General features: G+C 39.6%; 1 protein-coding gene across 1 annotated transcript in view; it reads right to left on the bottom strand.

Annotated features, from left to right (window-relative positions):
* Positions 1-23,319, bottom strand: part of SLC5A2 (solute carrier family 5 member 2) — a 261,601-nt gene that overhangs the window by 108,993 nt on the left and 129,289 nt on the right. The window contains exon 7 of the mRNA XM_044086616.1: positions 11,767-11,996. Coding sequence (XP_043942551.1) covers positions 11,767-11,996 — 230 coding nt within the window. The remainder of the gene's footprint in view (positions 1-11,766; positions 11,997-23,319) is intronic.

Here is a 23,319-nt window from a genome sequence, read left to right as displayed (position 1 = left end):
TTGGATGCTGAACCAAAGTAGGAAACCATGAGAGTGAGTGACTCTCACCAGCTTGCAGTGTGATCCACTTCTCTACCGAATCCAGTAGGAGCATTGAAGGATCATTGGTAGCAGCTATTGGGTCAGTGCGGCACATGCTGCAGAAAAGCTAGAAATGTAGCCCAGGAGCATGAGGAGGCTCTCCCAGGGAGCCTGATACAAAAGTGGCTTCAGCAAAGCTACCAGCTGCCATGGGCAGTAAATGGCACTATCACATGAATGAAAGTTTGCTGACTGTGGACTCTCACTTCCAAAGGGAAATGAATAGCTTTGCAGGCCCTTACCCTAATGAGTGAGCAAATAGACCATAAGGCTTTCTCCCTGACCAGGGAATGAACAGGTTGACTCTTGCCCCAGAGGGTGAATGCTTGTGTCAATAGATGGCCAGAAGAACAGGCCTGCAGGCGGTGGAGTGAAGGTTAAAAATAGTAAAATTACTGATTAAAGCAGCAAGCGAGGAATACAAAATAGCGGCAATGGCCGTATTACATAATAAGGAACGCATCACGAGCTCCTTTCACCAGCTGCTAGTCTCTTCACTTTTCTGAAAACAGCATTAGTAGTTTTACCGTCTAGTTAAAGAGCGAAGACAACTTCCTGCTAATATAATGCATTAGCAAAGCCTCCCCAGATGTCCCAATTCAATTACGCGCATGCAGTAGTTTGCTATTCCCCCCAGCAAAATAAGAACAATGAATAGGAGGAAGCCTTAGGCAGCACTTTGCAACCCTATGGCTGCACTTTGAACTGTGACATATAGACCTACACCCTTGAAACAACTGAAAAGCCAAAGTTTCAATCTCCGAAATACATCTGTATAAAAACTGGTGCTAGTTGTGAATGTGATGATATACTAAGGTTTCTGACTCACACACACTAGTATAACATGACAAACAGTTATAGTTTACATTTAAAATATGTATTGATACTATGCAATCTATGTGTACAGAGTGGTATACAAAGTCGTTCCCATTAAGGATCACATGCTCCGTACTGCATATTACCATAACTCAGACTTTGGTACCACATTTAATTGACTCACACCTTCTCCTAATCATACAAGTTGACTTCAACAGAAGAACCACTGCACTGAATATTTACAGAACCCATGTTGCACAGAATATCAAAATGTTAGAAAGTCAAAAACCCACCATGAACCCCATTCAGTCACTCCTTGCTACCACTCTATCACTGTCCTCACATCCTTCCTACCTACTCTCCCTAGCCCCCTGTTACAACTCCTAATTTTACTAACTACCAGTGTAATGTAACTTAGTTTAGAAGCTCAGTTCCAGACTAACCTGATGTCAGTATCAGCTCCGTTGACTAAGTCTAATCTTTGTCTTTTTCCTTACATCCTTACTAAGCTGTCACTCACTCCGTATGTTTCACTCAAAGTTTCTAAGTAAGTTATGATCCCTAGAAATGTCATGTACTATACTTCATTATGCTATGTTCCTCAATGTATTGTTTTACTATGGTTTATCTGCTGTTTTCTTTGTTTTACTGTGTTTTATCTATTGTTTTGTAATTTTACAATGTTGTGGAGCTAATCACCCTGGGCCTCTAATGAAAAAGGGCACTTCCCAGTTGAACTTTCCTGGTTAACAAATCAAATAAATATATATATATATATATATATATATATATATATATATATATATATATATATATATATATATATATATATATATATATATATATAGTGTATGCAGTAAATCTGATAGGAATATCTTATCAGTTTGGCATACAATAACTAAGTGCTGTAAAAACTAAGCTTACTGGTTGTATGCCTCCAGTAGCAGCTGAATGCAAGGAAGCGAAACTCTCCTGGGTAGAAAGCTCATCTCAAACACCATCAGTCACAGTGTTATGTGAAGATTCTTCTTCCATTCCTAACTATACCCAGCAGAAACCAATCACTGAATAACCAGATGCTGTCCATATACTCTTTGTACAGTCACTGAACTTCTAAAAGTGTCTTAGCACATAATGCTTGGTGCATTGTTAGAGAAACATGGAAACACAAACACAAGGATCACTGCAGGGTTTTCTACATCTTGTAAACACCTCTTTGGTCACCTTATTAATCTGGTACAATCATACAATCTGTAATGGCTTTGTATGTCTGTCATGTCTGTAAGTATGTACTTTGGAAAACACTGGCTGCCATTTTAAACAGGCATGTCCTAATTCTGCAGCATGTCTCCCAAACCAGGCTTCTCCAACCATATTGCCTTGTGTATTCTGCTTGAAGCATAATGTGTTTTCTTTATTTTGGAAGATGCAGGCCAGAAATGCTGAAAATATATTTTTGTGCTACATGGATTCAGTATAGCACGTGGCATTGGTAAAGGTTAGCGAAGAAGTAAATGATTATTTATAGTTGATAGTTGGTGATGGGCTGAGAAAATGCCATAGTGCCTTTGCTGTTTATACTTGGTGCAAACACTACAACCATTGTGATTTAGGTAGTTTTATTATGGCATTATACCAGTAGTTATCATATATCAGGCATATCTTTGCAGTGTGCCTCACAGCTTCTTTGGCAGAACATATAACATTTTGCCCATTTTCAATTTTTTATTTTTTCTCTTAGGACAAAACTGCTAAAGCTGGACTGTCCTTCCTATTTATTTTAATGGCAGTGCGGATCGCTTCCATTTACACAGTCATTGACAGTTTCTGCATGCAGACATCAGTGGCAGTGTTAATGGATGGGGGTCGCTGCCATTTACACAGTCATTGACAGTTTCTGCATGCAGACATCAGTGGCAGTGTTAATGGGTGGGGGTCGCTGCCATTTACACAGTCATTGACAGTTTCTGCATGCAGACATCGGTGACAGTGTTAATGGATGGGGGTCGCTTTCATTTACACAGTCATTGACAGTTTCTGCATGCAGACATCAGTGACAGTGTTAATGGGTGGGGTCGCTGCCATTTACACAGTCATTGGCAGTCTCTGCATGCAGACAGTTAATATTCATGGAGTGAGTGACCCTTGTGCAAATTGGTTTGCGAATGTATAGCATTTTCATAAGGGCAGGGTCAGAGACTGTCCTGTAGGCCAGGCACAGGTCACCTCTCAACAACCCATAGGAGACAGAGTACAGTTACAGAGGTTTCAGTCTTTCCTCATAGGTCTTACTTTGGGTACCCTGTATTCTCTTGGTGAGAAACCTTTGGGGTTTCTCTAGCTGTTGCATGCGTCTGGTGAGGCAAACACAAAAGGGAGCATTGTACTCCATTACTGGTCTGAGGAGGGGCATATAATGGAATCATGACATCTTTAGATCTGGATGCGATGCCTTTACTTATGGGACATGCCATATAGAAGGATTTTCTTACCACTGTGTAAACTTGGTGGGCGAAGTTCAGGTTACTATCAATCCCTGTACCCAGATCATGTACCATTGGGTTTATTTTTAGGGAGGTGCTGTCTATAATGTAATTAGAAGGGAAGTCAGTTTTTCCAAAGGGAATAATAATGCATTTTGTCTGTACAAACCCTTTCTCCAGTATGTTAACATAGTTGGGGGACTTAATGATTGCACCCAATTTCTAAGCATCAGCAAACTTGGTTAGCCACAGGCCATCCATGTTTACCTGGACTTCTGAGAAATAAATTCCAAACAGTAAAGGGCCCAGCATAGAACCCTGCTGTACATCACTGGTGACTGGTCCCCTGTTAGAAGTAAAGTCACCCACTTTGACAGTATGTGTCCTGTCGGTGAGCCAATTGGCTACCCATTTAGTGATGTAAGGGTTAATTCCCAGTTGGGAGAGTTTCTGTATGTATGTGTGGGATTGTGTCAAATGCTTTGGCTAGGTCAAGGTAGGTTGTATGCACCATCTTTCCCTCATCCAGGGCCTTGGTGACCTTCTCAAAGAAGTCAACCAGGTTCAACAAGCATGATCTACCCTAAACCAATCTGTTCTAATTCTATTAATAATATCCTGTTCAGTATTATTAAAAATGAACCTGGTGTCATGCTGTATTGGGCATTCAGCTAACAATGGAATATATATATGTGTAAATGACAAATTTATTTCAAAAATGTATAGGAAGGAGACATACTGCAACTCTTTATTATATTACACTAGTAGTCATCCACTCAAGCAAAAGAAAACCATTGTGAAGAACCAGCTTGTTCGTGCAGCATGAATGATATCCAATTTTGAAGATTTCCTCACTGAGTGTGACATTCTGAAAAATGTTTGTAAAAAGAGGATATCCTGCAAGATTTGCTACTGAGATAATTTTAGAAGTAGTTAATAAGAGAGAAAGGAATTTTTATATTCCATTGTTAGCTGAATGTCCAATACAGCAGGACACCAGGTTCAGTTTTAATAATACTGCACAGGATATTACTAATAGAAATTATAACATATCCTTTGTTACTACTTACACTGTTGGTAGTTTGAACTTAGATTTCTGTTGGTATTTAAATGGAAATGTATGTAAACAAATGTAAAATAAATAAATAAAATAAATAAAAATTGGACTATCTTAAAATAGGATAAGGGTTTGAGACAATATGTTGGTGAGGGACCCACAATGTTTTTTAGGAGGGGTATGAACTTAAAAAACTATTTTGAAAGGACCCCTATAACGGTTAAATCTGATGGTGCCCGTATGGAAAAATGTGGGTCTTGTAATTTTTGTAAATATATTAAATAAGGATATATTTATGAAGTTAATAAATTTACAGTTAAATTGAGGAGTAAATATAATTGTAATTCTGAGAGGGTTATTTATTGTGCTATGTGCGAACAATGAAAAAGTTTTCGGTAAAACTGATAGGAAACTAAAGAATCGCATATATGAACATTTGTATGAAATAAGGAAACAAATGCACTTTATAAGCACTTGGTTGAGAATGAGACACTCCTTTAAATTGTTTGTCATTGATCATATTTCTGTTGAAATAAGAGGAGGTGCTTGGTCTATGTTATTAGAGAAAAGAGAATTATATTGGCAACTATTGTTAGATGCTGCCATTTGGCCAGGACTTAATAAAAGCATCTCATTTAGTTAATTATTGAGTTTAAAAGCCTTGCTCAGATAACTATGGATATTATTATATTTATTATATATATATATATATATATATATATATATATATATATATTTATATTTTTAGATTATACATGTTTATTTTTACCATACTATTATATTGTACCATATGAGTATTTTGCCTTTAACATGTTTTTAAGTGGACGTGGTTTTAAGAATTTCTGTTCATGTGACTATGTTTGAACCAGTTAAATATTACTGAACTTTATATGTTATTTGTCTGATGAAGTTCTGTATTGGTGGGATGAAAGTGCTTACCAGTTGATTTTTCTGTGTTTTTCATTAAATTGCTTGCTACGACTTGGATCCAGTGTTTTTTCAGCATTTATCATTGTAGCTGTTTAGCATTATTTGGATTTAACACTTGCACTATTTCAGTGCCTTTGGTCATCCTACATTCTCGACTGCTTGGGAGCTGTACATTTTTGTATTTTTCATTTTCGTTTTTTTATCTTGGAGAGCAGTGCTCTCCCATGTTGGTGAGTACTATTGTCCAGGACATTTGAGCCCTTTGTGGGAGTGCTAACTATCTGCTCCAGGGCATTTGCATGAACAAAGCCCCAAGAACCTCTGAGCCAGAATGTTTGTGGCTGTGTAGGTTTCCCAGTCAATGGAAGGATAGTTAAAATCACCCATGACCAAGGTGTTTGGCTGCATGGCAGATGGCTTCAGTAAGTCCAGGTATGTGGTGTGTTTTTCCTGGTTCATGGCGGAGGACGTATATCTAGATCATGTGATAAGGTGTTTTCCTTATAGCTAATTGGACATGAAGTAGCTTGAGAGAGTCATACTGTTTAACCAGTCTCAGGGTACTTGTCCTTAATGAAGATGGATACATCTACTCCTTTGGTTCTTTCATGCTCATTTTGTGGTCTGAACATATGGAAGACATTGTAGTTCTGCATGGCTGAGGTGCTTTCTGCAGCTTTGAACCATATCTCATTGACTGCACAGACATCAGCATCTTCCAAGTTGAGGAGTGCTTTCAGGGAGTACAGTTTTCTGTTTAGACTCCTAGAATTAAGAAACTTGAGTTTATCTAGAGAGAATTCTGTTACATCTGGAGGTTGTTTTTTTAACACTGTCTAAAAAAGTTACAATAGGGGTGGCTAATGTCTTTGCTAGTATCAGAAAGCCTAGAGGAGATGGGTACAGGCCATCTCTGGCAAAGCAGCGTGGCCTGTCGACCAGGTCTTCCCAGGCTGATAGGTATTGGAACCCCGTGGGCTGACACCTGAAGCTAAGCCAGCTGTTAAAGTCAATCGTTTTTTGTTTATATTGTGGCAGCATCCTGGGTGAAGGTAGAATGCTGCTTAGGGATAAGGTCATACTTGCCTGGGACACATAATCGGAGAGTTTCATTGTGTTTCTCTTCATATAGTCCAGGGAGGTACATCTCAAGTCATTGATCCAACATGGACTATGATGGACTCTTACAAGTACTTGTTGTTGAGTGACTTGAGTGCTTAAGTGACTTGATGGATCCTGGCACCTGACAGGTAGCTAAACTTAATCCTCTCCTTATGCAGCCTCGTGAGGGAGACATCAGTGTGTCTCATTGTGGAGTCACTTGTGACCAGTACATTAGGTTTTGGAGGTGTTGTGCTTTATGGGTTTATTTGTCGAGACACTGGTGTGTGTATTATTATGTGTCATGGTTGTTTTTTTGCATTGCTGTATGTTTCTGTTTGGGAAGTCTCTGATGTTTTGGTAAGCTTCTAGTGAGTATCTCTGCGTATGTGGGTTTGTATGTCATGTCCTTATGTCATATGGGAGGTGATGCATGTGTGTGCGCTAACAACCTGTTTAGTATTTGACTTGTCCTTATGTACTACCTCTAATTTCACACTGTAATTACATCTCTCACACAGAGTATTTGTTTGTTTTAAGAGTAAGTAGTTGTCAGTATACATGAGATGATTACTATATTGCCTCAGGATCCCCATGTCAATTAGGCTGGCTAGAGAGACAATGGGAAACTGCCTGTCCATTATAGCAGGTTCTTTCTGTATGTACTATTAGGGAAGGGGTGGGCTAATTTCATGAGACTTTCCTGGTAGCTCCAAGACTACCAGAGGGACTTACACTTGTGTAGGCTAAGGGCGATAAATAAGGCAGAGCTGCTCAGTGCGAAACCAGGTTGCTCCTAGCACAACAGAGAAGCTTGGGAGGGTTTCACTGATAGCTGTCTAGTGAAAGAACTGTGCTTCAATGCTTTTGCATCTATACAGGGCACTGCTAACCACTGCTGCATGAAGCGCAACAACCCACAAAAATGAGGCTTAAATACAAGTCAAAATAAACACTTTTAAGTCAAGCTACCAATAGGAAAGCACACAATGAGCCTTCCTCCAGCAATCCCCAACTCAGATGGGGCTTGATCTACAGACTTCTGCCACAAGGGTGCAGGAAAGCCCTCCTAATGTGAGATGGCTGGTTTAGTGCTCAAATGTAAAAAAAACAGTCTAGATTCAACAGATCAGAATATAGTCTATGCTATTTAAGGCAACAGTAGCAGTTTTTTAAAGTGCAGAAACTTACAGGCAAAAACAGCAGAAATTAGTAACAATTCAATTAAATACAGTCAGCAAAGTGCAGCAGAAGCTTACAATATACTTATTGTTTATTTTTTTTGCTGTAGATACTTTGGATTTTAATAGAAACTCTCCAGACCTTTGGGTAAAGTCGCTAAATGTATAGCAAGCTCGGTTAACTGAACTATGTGAATGTGGGACATGGGGTGTGAGGAAACCTCCATAGTACTGGGAATGTACATACTGTGGGAATGGTAACCAACATGACAAGTGAATGTGGGACATGGACTGTGAAGAAAGCTGCATAGTATTGGGAATGTACATACTGTGAGAATGATAACCAACATGATAAGTGAATGTGGGACATGGACTGTGAGGAAAGCTCCATAGTACTGGGAGTGTACACACTGGGCAATGGAAGAGTTACTGACATGGTAAGGAGAATGGGGGGACGTAGGGTGTGAGGAAAGGCTCACATCACTGGGAATGTACATACTGTGGGAATGGTAACCACCCACAATGATAAGTTAATGTGGGACATGGGGTGTGAGGAGAGCTCCATGGTACTGGGAGTATACACATTGGGCAATGGCAGGCTTACTAACATGGTAAGGTGAATGTGGCACATGGCATGTGACGAAAGTCTCACACTGAGATTGTACATACTGTGGGAATGGTAACCAACATGATAAGTGAATGTGGGATATGGGGTGTGAGGAAAGATCCATAGTACTGGCAGTGTACACACTGGGAAATGGAAGGATTACTAACATGGCAAGGAGAATGGGGGGATGTAGGGTGTGAGGAAAGGCTCACAGCACTGGGAATGTACATACTGTGGGAATGGTAACCAACATAAGTGAATGTGGAACATGGACTATGAGGAAAGCTCCATAGTACTGGCAGTGCATACTAACCATGACATACTAACACCTCCTATCCTCTCCACCTTCCATAGAGGTGATATTCAGAGTATCCTCACCAGCAGCTTCACAGTGTGGTTTGGAAGTTGTACAGATACAGAAAGGAAGACACTATAGAGAGTGATGAGGGTCACACAGTAGGTAACAGGTACGAGTCTTCCATCGATACACCTTTACTCTGCAAAAAGCATCAGAATTGCCACCGAAATAATACAAGACACCACGCATCCAGCGCACAGACTGTTTTAGCATCTGGCATTGGGTAGAAGATAATGCAGCATACACTGCAGGACTACCAGATTTAAAAACAGTTTCTACCCGACAGTGGTCAGACTTCTGAGCTTGGGCATAAGTCCCAGAGAACTGGACATTAACTAAGTCAGTTCATTCTTTTTTTCGCAAAATACCTAAAGTTTGTTGCGTAATATATACTACACAAATTCCAAGTAAGTGCAATATTTATTTACACTATCCTATTCAGTGCAATATTAGACAGACAACTTAGGCAATGTGCAATCTGTAATGTCTTTTATTTAAATAGGGCAGTTATTATAACTTAGGGGAGGGTATACTTATTCGGTATTCAAGTGTTGGAATTTTTCTGCTCTTTTATACGGGTGCTGGGAGTAGCATTGTATATGTTAGTTGTGTTCATTCTTTTACTTTTATGTGTTGTTTTACTTTCTGTTTGTTATCTCAAGAAGGAGCTGATGCACGAAATTTCATTTAGGCTACATGTGTGTGGTCCTAAATGACAATAATGTTTACTTTGAATCTAACACCGTAACGGAATGGGAATATGGGGATGTGAGGAAAGGCTTCAAACACTAGGACTGTACACTGTGGGAAATGGAAAGGTTACTAACATGGTATGGGAATGTTGGATGCAGGGTGTGAGGAAAGGCTTCCTATTAGATGACCAAAGATGCATTCTGTCGAATGCGTCTTGGTTGAATTTAAAACAATGAAAAGGCAAAATAGCGAAGCGACTTTTAAGCAAATTCTTTTAATTTTTCTTTCGGAAGGGAAAAAAAAAAATCACTGTTCTGAGCTTTTGAGATTGTAACCTTCGCTTACATGGGGTCGATTATTCATTGTTCGCTTTTTTGAGCGTTTGATATAATATAGACCCTGAGGAAAGACTTACATCACTGGGACACACACAATGGGGAATATAAGGGTTACCAGAATGGTAAGAGAATGCAGACGTGGTCCAAGGTGAAATAGTTCCCAATACTGGTAATGAAAATGCAAAAGAAATTAAAGGAGAAAATGTGATACAAATATGTACATCAGCAGATGTAGAAAGAACAAAACTGAAGAATGAATAAGAGAAGGCAGGGGAACTGGTGGTAACTGGAAGGAAGGCAAGTATAGGGTGGAAAGACATTGGGAGGGGAATATCTGGAGGGAACAACATTGACCCAGACTTGTTTGGCTTTGACAAGGGAAGAAGAGAATTTGTTTTGAACTTGGTCGACTTTTGAACATGGTCGACTGGCCTTGCATGAGGAAAGGCAGTCCATACAGCCTACCCTGTAGTTGCCCTACTCAACTACAACAAATGTAAACCCATATGTCAAAACTACTGTTTGCAAAACTAAAAACAAGGATGAAACCCACTGGGTACAGGGCAAGGGCTGTGTGTAACTGGTTAGAAGCACAATGTGGTGTCCCACTCAAGCAGGTCAGACCGGCCTCATTGGTTTGGCATCTACTTCTGGAGTCCCATCCTTATTCATTATTGGCACTTTTTCAGAAGACAGCTTCAACATGCTACCAAGCTAGGCTTATAGACAAAGTGCATGGGACCGCGAGTATAAAGTGTGCGGGAAGGGACATCAGATAGAGCAAGACTCAGGATGCAGATGCATGGGACCTGAGCCATGGCCTGAAGTTAAATAGTCAAAAGTAATACCCAAAACAAAAAAACCCCCTGGCTAACAGCCAGGTATATTATAAGTAACCCACAGCAGAAGGCCCAATCAACAGGCCTGAGGTTACCAGGGACCTGACCTTGACAGTGGTTTACCTTCTTGCTAACATGGATGGTGAAAAATGACGAAGATTCTTGACTCCAGATTCCAGAAGGGATTCACATCCAGATCTAGTGAGGTCATTGTTCCCTGTACTCTTCACTTATCAGACCAATGATCAGTTATCTGACCCATTATCCATATCTCAATGTATCATCATTGGCAGCAAAGGAGACCCCGAAAAGGACAAGTCTAAAGTAAAATAAGTTCTTCTCCAAAAATTGTCATATGATGCCAGATTGAAGATGCCAGATTGAGCCTGCCCCAGTCGCTCCAGAGCCTGACATGGCCTGAGTGCCACAATATACTGGCCAACAACAATGCTCCCACATGCTCCTCCTCAAAAATCAAATCCAAAAAACCCAAAACCACCAAACCTTAAACCGCCGCTTAATACTTAAGACGGAATGGGGATATAATGTTTATAGGGCAGGACCTCCCTACAGAGAGATCTAATGCTCCGTAATAATGTCTGGCAGGCACTGAGCCTGACTGACTGACTCTGTTCAAGAGAAATCTAGACCTATGGATGGAGATCGAGGGTTTACCACGGTTGAACCATCACTGGACTGACACACAACAAACACATAGCAACAAAACTAATTTTTTTTATATTTTTAAGGGGTGGCGTAAGCCACAAAAATTTGGGCTAGGCTTATAAATGCCTTAGGGCAGATAGCCTAGTATAAACCTATGAACCTATGAACCTATTTAAGATCAACATTAAAACTATTACTTCCTAAAGTGGGTAGTAGGACTGTAGGATGCTGTGGTCTGGAGAGTGACAGAATGGATTCCTGGAAATACACAAACGTAGCTAAGGAAGGGAAAGGGTGTTGAGTAGAACTTCTTGTACAGTTTTATGAGCCCAAACAGTTTGGTCAGTCACACCCGCTACTTGTTTGACTCCTACAAACACCACTTGCATTACTCACAGCAAATCACTTAACTACAGCAGAGGTTATGTGACACACTTATGAAATCTGATGGCTCTGTTGAGCGGTTCTGAGCCAGATGTCAAAGGTTAAATACATAATCAAATAAAACTAAAATTTCTGGTGATTAATTTTATGTTGCACTGTTATCAGGGTGACTTCACTTGTACTTGATTTATTATTGCCTGACATGGGGAATCATTGAGTTCATATGCCTTACCTGGTCGCTGCACCAGAACCACAGGGAAATGATAGTGATGCCAAAAATGAGGCCAGGCCATGGCAAGTCTCCAGATAACGGATCCCGTAGAAGGTTGTAGGAGTCTGGTCGAGGGGTGTAACAATTCTCTGTAATGTTGTATAGTTCAGGGTTTCTGGACAGTGTCATGTTGGTTTTGGCATACATGTACTTTTCAAAGAGACCTTCATACCCACCAACTTCATGGAAGGCTACAAATGTAAAAAAAAAAAAAAAGCAGGATAACTTGAGAATTTTCTTTTTTTAATATTGTTTTGATAAACATTATGTTTACTACAGCACTACTTGGCTAATTTCTCTGTTTATCAGAAGTATACCAGAACAAGACTGCTATGAGACACTCTTTTGAGAAGGGCTGTCACTGTGAAAGGACCAGAAGCATTTTCTTGCTCAGTGAGACAATCTGATGAGGAGACAGACACAAACATTTATTCAGTCATTCATTTCACTGAGTAAGGATGGCTGACATGTAACTTTAACATGTTAATTGAATGGGGTGTGCTTGTCTCACCGAAAGGCAATGCTGCAGAACTGTGGACCTGCATTTCTGTCACTGTAAAAGGGTATACGGTATCATCCAGTTACTTTTGATAGGAACATATCCCATTGTCATCAAATGTGTCTGCTTATGAGATCTTTTTGTTTTATTTCTTCTTCTAGGAAATATGACAGACCACAGCTGGCAAAGGTTGTAGTTAAGGAATGTAATCTATTCCCACTTTAAGCCAGAAGACATTTCAGTTTATATTTATTGCTTTTCCTTTATAACTCTCTTATTTTAAAGAGAACGATGCACAGAAATGTGATATATCTGCTCAGACTCTTGCATGAGGGAACATTCACAAAAGATGTAAGCAGGGAACAAATCAGTTGTAATGCCTCTCACAGGGTAGGTATCACAGAAAAATAGACTAACAAAGGGTATTGTGAAACTTGACACTGCATGGATGTCCATTATTTTGCTATAAATGTCACCATGAAAGGCATCATTACAGTTAAGAAACAATTTCCTTACTTGCATTATTGACACAAGGCAACACAAACAATATTTAAAAAATAAGAAACACAGAAAAACAGGTGTGGTGAGTTTATTTCGTTTCTGGTCCATGATACCGCTCTCAGTTAAGACAGCACTTGCTTCAGTTCACCATTTCCATAACTGTTAAATAATTTAATTATGCCACTCCTTCAGGTTCCAGTCACTAATTAATCTACAGACTGATGTGGCTGTCAGTGTCACATTTCAGATTTGTTGTTACAGCCTATTTGCTGAGTTGTTTGATGCGTAATCATTATAACTAAGACTGAAGCAGCCATGGTAACGCCAACAATTACCCCACAGGCTGCTCCTGATGATGTCATAATTATGAGAACTGTAGGAGTAAGGATAGCAGGAGAAGTGTTAGTGAGAGAAGGGTCAGTCTACAAAGGTGCCTCTGTGCTTGTTTTGTAATTGTATTAGTTGCTATATCATGTATATCCAAAGTCTGCATGTGTGTGACATTGGTTTATCTTTCTTCTCAGTGCTGCGCTCTGGATTGTAGTACTGTTTTATTGTTTATTCCACGTTTATACAAGGATGATGCTTTTATGAATAACATTTGGTGAAATTCTTTACTTAATATATCTCCCTTGTCATATTTTCTGCATTTCTCTTTTTATTATTACTTACTACTCCATGAAGTAACTCCTAAAATTACTATTAGGTTGCATTTGTTTGCTTTTGGTTTTAATTAGCGGTTTTATGACATTATGTACATTTTTGTTTCGTTATATGTTATTATGCATTTGTTTTACACAGTGCTTTCTTCCATTGTAGTGCTGTAGATGTTTTGATGTCTATGAAGTAGTATAATTACTTTACATAATTATTAAATATTGTTCTCTATGCTATCATTACTAATATAAAAATGAATAGTGTTTTCTACAATTTGTAGACTCTGGCACAGTAATATAGCAATAACCGATGATGTCGATGTGGTATATTGAAGATCTACTCATGGTTGGTGTGGTTTAATCATGAGGGTGAAGCCCAAGTGATTAAACAAAGGCAACCATGGGTAAATCTTCAAAAATCCCATACCACAGTTATTGCTATTGTACAATGACATTATTTAAGAAAAAAATTACTTACTTTTCTTAAATAATGTCTGTGTAATGGCGCCGTGGTGGTCTTCTGCTTTTCCCATGATATCCTGGAGTGTTGCTGACGCACTGCGCATGTGTATGGGACTTGCGTTCCTATGCTTTTGCAGTACATTAGTGCTGTGTAAAGGAAGCAACGGAGAAAGGAATATCTCCATTGCTTTTTTTAACTAGAAACAAACAAACCGGGAGGCTTGTAACGTACAGGAGAGATGGGTCAGAGGAAATGAAAGGATAATCAGGTACGTTTATTTAATTTTATATAACATACCTGATTATCCTTTTGTTTTTCTCTGTGCCTTCTTTGTTGTTCGTTTTAGTCTCTGGTTTTGTCAGCTTATTAAAAAAATGAAATACATTTTTTGTTGTATATATTAATGGAAAAAAGTCCGGGTGGCTGGACCTTTTTCCACTGGTATATGTTCAGATTTACAATGGGCACACTGATTGGGCTGACCAATCAGCATGCTCGTTTTCAAATATTAATGGCCAGTCATTGTATAATATCCAATTAATTTAAGCATATCTTCCACAAGGGTGCTGTTTGATGTAATTGCTGTGTAATTCACATGTTATGAACATTTTTCATTGAAAAATGTTTGCTTATTATAATATATGATGTAATTGATTTGTAACTCCTATTACACCCCAGGTCATGATTGGATATGGTCCCAGGACCGGCCCGCCTACCCCATTAACAAAGTGTTAAATAAAAACAAAATGTGCTCATGATTTTTAAGCACCATGTGGTTGAATAGTGTTGGACCTTTGGCCCATATAACAGATCAGACATTATGCATTATTAATGGACTGATATTTTACTCATTTCAGCTGGTCAGAGCATTTGTTTTCATAAAGCCATTTTCTAAAAGATTTTACTTCAGCAGTGTACATTGTATGGGAAGGCGAGCGCTTCATACGTAAGGGCATTAGTCGACTGTATTGGACTATACATGAAGTGAGGGACAGATTTTATTTCATTACACAAAAGAGTGTACATAGACGTGTGCAAGATCAATGCAAACAGGAGTTCACAATGCAAAATCCTTTATGAGTAAATCAAGTTGCTAATTAGCTATATTTCCTAAATTCACAAATGTTGCAATGTCTAGTAAATTCCATTACCTTTGCAGGCTCATCTGCTTTCGAAAGCCCTTTTCCTGTGAAATAAATTCATTCACTTAATTGACATGGCAAGCAGAATAAATATGTATTATAAAAGAATAACACGCCAGAATAATTATGCCATTTTTTCTAGTATTCGGAGTGCAGTTATGTTCAAGAATTAGCTATCATATGAGGGAATTCAACTGTTAAAATTCTAGATGTTTCTATACAGGGATTAAGTCACTAAATAGAAGTAGATAATACAATACAGGTGTAGGGTACATATAATGCTGCCTTAACAAGTATAAAATAAGGAGTTCAAATTATTTAACAATTAGGAAATTAAGTTATAAACAGTACAGATATAATAGTATAGGAGTCTGAGTGCAATTTAAAAAAGAATGGAAAGAAATTAAAGTTAAAGAGGTAATAGAGTAAGTGTAGATGAAATCCAGACAAGATCGAAAATTTACATACACGAGAGGAGTTCATAAATCAGAATAGATTCCCTTTTATTGTCAGAGTCAAAGAACGAGGCAGCTGGAGGAACAGGTATAGTACGATTTTCAGGTAATTTGATAGTTTGAGGGTATTATGTAGATAATTAGGAAGTCATTAGGCAAAGTAAATTAAGAAATTCAGAGATATTTGTAGAGAAGGTTGTATAGTGCAGACTAACTTAATGCAGGTGTGGTGTGATCGTTTAGGTACAAAGGAGTTTTATGAGAACTGGACTGAACGATGTTTAACTTTGAAGTGGAAATACACAGAAGAAGCACAGCAGTGTAAGAGTAAGAAAGTAGAATAATCAGATGCAATGAAGAAGTAAAGGAAGACATATTATTATATGAGAAAAATAAACAGGGCTATGAGAGGGATTAAAGGATACGGAATGTTTATTAGCAGGCAAAACGAGGAGCTCACCCCCCTGTCAGGAAAATTAATTAAAAGAGATGAAAGGAGGATCAAGAAGTGTTACAAGATAAGAAAGAGGTCAGAGCACAAGCTGTGTCATGACAGTAGCTACGGAGTCCATTTCTAATGTGGGTGGTGCAAGAGGAGTGAGCAGTTTAGGAATTTCATTCAGAAAGGGTTTCTGAGTTAGAGAACTTAACTGATTTACAGGAGTTGGAGGAGGTGTTACAAGAAGTAAATGTAAATACTGACCTGGGTTTGAATGGGATAGATTGTGTATTTAACAGTCAACATAGTCCAAAATTAATGCACGTATTAAATGGATGGTTTATGAAAGGAGCGAAGAATGAAGAGATATGCAAAGGTGTACTTAGATTTATCGGGAAGAAGGACAACAGGCGATTAATAAAAACTGGAGACCCATCGGATTATATAACATGGATTATAAGGGTGTGATGGAAATAATACAGAACAGATTTGAAAAGATGATAGAAAATGTGGTTGTCAAAGGATTATATTGGAATAAAAAGAAGAAATTCTAAAGAAAGACTGATCGTTATTAAACGGCCGTACGGTGTCTTTAATGGAGAAGGAAATGGGAGAATCGCGGTGTGTGGTAAAGACAAAGGCTTATGGTGACGTAGCTCCCAAACAAATGTAGTAGATTTTCAAACAGTATGAGATTAGTCCTAAATTTATAACCTCTTAAAAATCAGTATATGAGAAAACTACAATTAGGGTTTTGATAAACGGATGGAGAGAGGGACAAGTAAAACTGAGAAATGGTGTAAAACAAGTCTGCTCAATGGGTAATTTATTGTGTGTATGCAGGAGTTGTTAAATCTGGTAAAGAGATGAGACAGACACAGTGGAGCTATCAATTTGAGTTAGCGTTACCACTAATTATATGTACATGATTTAGTAGTTTTCATGAGGAATAAATTAGGGATAGCAGAGTTTATAAAAGTATTGGAAGTTGAGCTGAAATCAAACAAGAATAAATGCAAACCTTTAAGACAGACTGTTAAGGGTAAGTGGTGTTTACTTTTCAAAAACAGCATTAGAGGTGTTCGGCATAAAATGTGGATTCTCAGATGAAATGTATTAGTAGTGGGAAGGTATTTTAGAACAGTTGAGCCTCATAAAGCAGATTGTGGAAAATATTTAGAATATTTTTTAGGAAAAGAGGTATACTTTTTTAAGTTAGTATTTTGGGTAAATTTAGCATATTTCATAACAGCTTACTAGAAAGAAATGATGGCAACATTTTGAGTACGGTGTACCATTCAAGTAGAACATGAGAAAATTTGGAAAACAATTAACATCCAGATGAAGAATATTGGTTGTAAAGAATTAGAACTAAAATTATATTGTAGGAATGTGATATCAGTGAACTTCATGTAAAGAGAAAAATATTGGTATAACAAGATTATAATGGTATTTTATGTTATTGAACCATGATAATTTCATGGAAAATTAGAAAGTTCAGTAGTTTAAAGAAGAAAGATTTTCAACTGGTAGAAGAGTGGAAACATTTTTTCTGTTTATATTACTTTGTCGAAAAACACAAATAAGTTGCTTATTTTAAAGCTGTCTCGCTATGTTAAACCCATTTAACATAGCGAGACAGTTTTGAAAAAAGCAACGGATAAAGCAAGATCTCCGTTGCTTTTTATAAACTGCTTTGCTATGTTAAATGGGTTTAACATAGCGAGACAGCTTTAAAAAAATCAACGGAGAATCTCCGTTGCTTTTTTTAAAGCTGTCTCGCTATGTTAAACTCGTTTAACATAGCGAGACAGTGTTGCTGTAAGAGTTATAGTAATGGAAAAAGTCTGGGTGACCGGACCTTTTTCCATTACTATAACTCGGATTTATAATGTGCACGCTGACCAATCAGCGTGCATGTTTTTGAATATTAATGGGGGGTCATTGTATAATTTGCATCCACCTGAGCTACACCGACTCTGACAAATTAGACATCAGTTTATGTCTCATGTGAAGGACAGAACAGTCAGGAGTGCAGTACGACCCCTTATGCTAAACTGTAGTATCCATTCTGGAAAATGAATTGAAGCATTCATATAGATATAGATACAGATTATAAATATAGATAGGTAGATAAATACAGAGATAAATTCATCTGTATACATAAAATGATTTTATTTTTATTGCCCATGTCTGGATTTTTCATATAAGTCTCCTTTTATAAAAGGCTGTTATTATATGATGTTAAATATACAGGATGTCCTTGCATTGTGCTGTCTTGTAAATAAACAAAATGCCATTTTATAGACACTAACTTATGTTTGTGATAACAGTGTCAATTGTATTCAATGACTAATGTGAAGTTTTTAGTATGCTAATAATGTAAATAAAAATTGTCTACTGAGTGAAATCTTTTGTAGTATTTACCGAGTGTACCATAACATTTCTGAGGTTTTAGAACTTTTCTTATGGTACTTCCATATGAGTATTTAGATGATTTGATCTCAAAGCACACTGAAAAGGTGTGCTTTGAGATTTGCTGTATCCAGGACTGTGTGTAAGCTTCTGAGCCCCCCCCAAGCCTTTCTGTGTTGGAGGAAAGCCTTCTAGCTTATCAGTGGGAGTAGTAAGCACTAGGTAGCCTATCTACCACAAGAGGAGTGATTTCTGGCCCACAAATTGTAGTTTACTGGCCGTTTGGGCAGTTTCTCCATCTCTTTCAACTTTCTGGTTTAAAAGCCCACATTTGCGCTTGTTTCCTGTCTTTCCTGTAACTAGTCTAGTCCAGATACAGATTTGCTGTATTCAGGACTGTTTCTAAGCTTCTGAATGGTGCCAAAGTCTACTCCTCAATTTTTCCCTTAGATCTGCTAGTTCTCTTCTCTCCTGCACTTTTACTAGCTTATTAGTCTAGCACTTTACCAGACTTTTTGTAGCAATTATTGTAGCACACAAAAGTGCTACCAGCACTAAATGTTCTACAAGGAAACAGCTCCAGTACTTATTATTAATGCCCACCCCTCCAGACATGTTTAAAGGTCAGCTCCCTGTGCTTTCTCCTATTAACCTGGTGAACTTGGGCATCCTGAGGCAATGCAGCAACTGCCTCATGTACACTGACAGCCCTCCCCTCTTACCTGCCAACACTCAGACTTGCGAGAGATGCACTTATATATCCAAACTGGAAGCCACGCACTCTCCAAACAAGACTGGAATAGCTGGTCAGGAGGAGAAGGTCAACACTTGCACCACACCACACCACATGGAACACATAGCCCGCCAGAACACACACCAGCACTGCCTTCACATAAAAACACAAACCACACACCCAGCTTCGTGGAGGCTCTCAATAAAAATCTACCCAAACAGCAGTGACCTCCAAGGCAGAAATGCACTCGACCACCAAAACACAACACTAATCACGAGACACATAACTCTCCTAAACATTGTGCACTCAACCAAAGCCCCAAAGACAAAACAGCATGCCCAACACAGTAGTCACAGGTGACTCAATAGTGAGGCATACGGATGTCCTACTCACTACGTTGAATAAGGAGAAAGTAACAGTCAGCTGCCTGTCAGGCACCAGGATCCGCCACATAATGCACACACTCAGGTCCCCCAAGAACAGGTACAAATATGACTCTGTCATTGTACATGTGGGTGTGAATGACTTGAGATGTACCTCCCTGGACTACATGAAAAGAGACACGGAGGAGCTCTTGGATTATGCAGCCCAGGTGGGTATGACCCTAGCCCTGAACAGCATCCTACCATCACACAGAATGATACCACAGTACAAGCAGAAAATAAATGATTAATTGGTTAAGTTTCTGGTGTCATTCTAAGGGGATCCAGTATCTGTCTGCCTGGGATAACATGATTGACAGATCTCGATGGTTTGCCAGAGATGGCCTGCATCTATCACCCCTGGGCTTCCAGATACTGGCCAAGGCTTTTGGCATCCCTATAGTGCCTTTTTTAGGTGGTGTTCCAAAGACCAAATTACCACTGTAGCAGCTACAAACAAATGCAATCTGAGGGTCATGCTGCTCAATGTTAGAAGTCTAAATCTCAAAATGCACTAGCTCGAAGCACTCCTTAAAATGGAGAAACCCGACATTTGTGCTGCAACAGAGACCTGGTTCAAAGCAGCAGAAAGCACCCCTGCACTATCAGGATTTTCAGCCCCAGAACTTGGACTGAAGCTCCAAAGGCGGTGGTGTTTCCATATTCATAAAGGATGCACACACCTCCAGACTGCTAGCCCAACATAACACATCTGAGGTACGTCAGGTACAGCTACCATTGGGTAAGACAGATAGATATTCAGGTCATAGCCTGCTATAGGTCCCCAACCATGTCCCAAGACTCACACTCCATGTTTCTAAGCACCCTGGAGAATATTAGGGTCCAACCTAACACTGGGAAAACTACTCATTTACCAATAAACTTGCCCGATGTTTCCTGGAATTCATTAATTCCAATGCCCTGGACCAGCTCATTCTTACCCCCACTAGAGGTAGCAACATCCTTGACCTGGTCATTACTAACATGGGCAACTGTTACACTACACCAAGTCAGCTCCTCCTTGATTAGATCTGACCACAAACTAATCACCTTGGAAATCCACATCCCTCACCCCCTCCCCCAACCACCATGAAAAACTTCTCCAAAGCTAACTTTGGGCTCCTAAAAACAGAGGTGGCTAACTTCACGGCACCCATGCAAATGGAGAATAGTTGCATGACTGCCGAATCATACGCCAATGCACTGTATGAACACGTACACAAATGCATGGATCTTGCCATACCCAATAGAACCAAGACGCTCTCATCAAAAAAAAAAGGAAGCCAATCTGGTGGTTCCCTGCCATAAACAAACTCTACAACAGGAGGAGGAAACTGATGTGGAATAAGGTGAAGTCCCATGACTGGAAAAACTCCCTTATCAGCCTCAACAAAAAGTTGAGATCACTCATCAAATCCTCTAAAGCTAGCTATGAAAACAGAATTGCAGCAGATAGTAAAGACAACCACAAGGCCTTCAATAGTTGTGTAAAGAATCTCCACGGCAATACCCAGATTTGCTCTGAGCTACTGCACAATGGTACCTCCTATACTGAGCCAACAGATATTTCCAATATACTGGCCGACAGATTCAGTGCCAGCTTTACCCCTCTCTCCCCCCACAAGGGACCAATCACAATACAAGTAGATTGCCAGGCACCCAGTATTACTGCTGCACAGGTTAAAACAGCACTGTCCAAGGCCAAGAATACAGCTTCTATGGGACCTGACAATATCCCTGTCTGTGTTCTACATGAACTACAGAGTGAACTGGCACCTCACCTGTGTGCCCTGTTCAATCACAGCCTCACCTCAGGCTTTGTCCCTACCAAATGGCGCACTGCTACCGTCATCCCTCTCCACAAAGGAGAAGCGACTACAGACCCTGGGAACTATCACCCTATTACCTGGATGAGTCTGATATGCAAAGCTATGGAATGCATCATCATGGACCTAATAAACAAGGATAAAGGGAATCTCCAAACTCTGAATCCCACACAGTTTGGTTTTGTGAAGGGTAGATCATACCTGCTCAACCTGGTTGACGTCTTTGAGTCAGTCACCAGAGCTGTGGATGAAGGCAAGGTGGTTCATACAGCCTACCTTGATCTGGCCAAGGCTTTTGATACCATTCCCCACTCAGGAATCATATAAAAACTCACTAAGCTAGGCATCAACCCCTATATCACTAGGTGGGTTACAAATTGGCTCACAGATAAAACCCACAGTGTGAAAGTAGCTGACTCCAAGTCAGACTGCCGACCAGTCATGAGTGATATCCCACAGGATTCGGTCCTGGGTCCTCTCCTGTTTGGTATCTACTTCTCTGAAGTCCAGGCCAACATGAAGGGACTCTGGCTGACAAAGTTCGCAGATGATTGCAAGTTGGGGGCTATTATTAACTCCCCAAGTGATGTTGACATCCTACAGAAAGGCCTCACTGAGACCAACGACTGGTGTCAGAACCATGGCCTTAAGCTCAATGACAAAAATGTGTCGTCATCCCCCTTAGGAAAAACCCAGTTCCCATGAATTACCACATCGATGGTAGTCCACTGAACAAAGAAGGTATTATAACAGATCTGGGAACACAGGTTGACAGCAACCTCTCTTTTGACCACCACATTGCCACTGTGGCAGAAAGCCCTTCTATGTGGCACATCTCATTACTAAGGGTTTTGCATCCAGGAAGAAAGAGGTCATTATCTCCTGCTACTCTTCCCTCATTAGGCCAGTCATCGAGTACAATGCCCCATTTGGCATGTACCTCACTAGACAGCTGCAACAACTGGAAGGGCCACAAAAGTACCTCACAAATAGGATCCTAGGCCTTAAACATCTGTCCTATATGGACAGACTCAAAAAAACTCCAACTATTCTCTCTCTCATATCACCTACTTAGAGTCGACCTCTGCTTGACTTACAAAGCCATGTGTGACCCAGCTCTGTTAGAAATGCTACATCTAAAGAAATCCCAATCCCTCCACACCACATGCTCCAGAGACCTCAACCTCATTACCACAATCAACAGAACATGCTGGAGGGACATGTTCCTTACCCAGAGACTGCCCATGCTCTGGAATAGACTTTCCATACATGTCACGCAGAGCACCTCACTGCGCCTCTTCAAAAGAAATCTTGATGAGTGGATGGGAAATAGAAAATTCACCCCGGGGATCACTCCAGTGGCTGTACTCGACAGAGGCACTGAGAACTAAGGTCAGGTGGCACGATGTCAGGGTAATCCTATGGCTAGGCTTGTAAAGGCCAGAGGGTCATTAGCCTAGTACACACCTTTGAACCTATGAACCTATAAAAGCTGGGGAAAAATCTTAAGTAGCTGTTCATTTTCCCAGATGGTAATTATTTTATTGTCACCATTTGTTAACGAAACTGGTTTATAATGTTGAGAATGGAATGAGCTACGTCTGCTTCAGGCATTAAAATGATTTCTGTCGTGTAATTTTTCTGAAGATACACATTTTGGAATGATAAACAGTAATGCAGTTAGTCCTCATATGCAACATAAACCATGATGAAAAGGGGACGGTGCTTGTTTGATTCAGAAATGTTACAAAACTTTGATAAGCTGGCGTCATAGGAATGTTGTAAGATCTTGTCCCCGGAAGTAGTACAATGGAAACTTTAGAAAAGAGGAAAACTTTAGAGAGGAAAAAGTAAATAGTAAAGGCTGACATGAGTATAGACCTGACCTGTGAGCAGAAATAGGATAAACACAATGAAGGGGAGTGGTCAGATAGAGTAGAATAACACCAGAAAAGATGGCTGG

Source organism: Protopterus annectens, chromosome 10.part0, assembly GCF_019279795.1.
Source record: "Protopterus annectens isolate FY-2018-M chromosome 10.part0, PAN1.0, whole genome shotgun sequence".
Taxonomy (NCBI): Eukaryota; Metazoa; Chordata; order Ceratodontiformes; family Protopteridae; genus Protopterus; species Protopterus annectens.
This window is presented reverse-complemented; position numbering and strand designations above follow the sequence as displayed.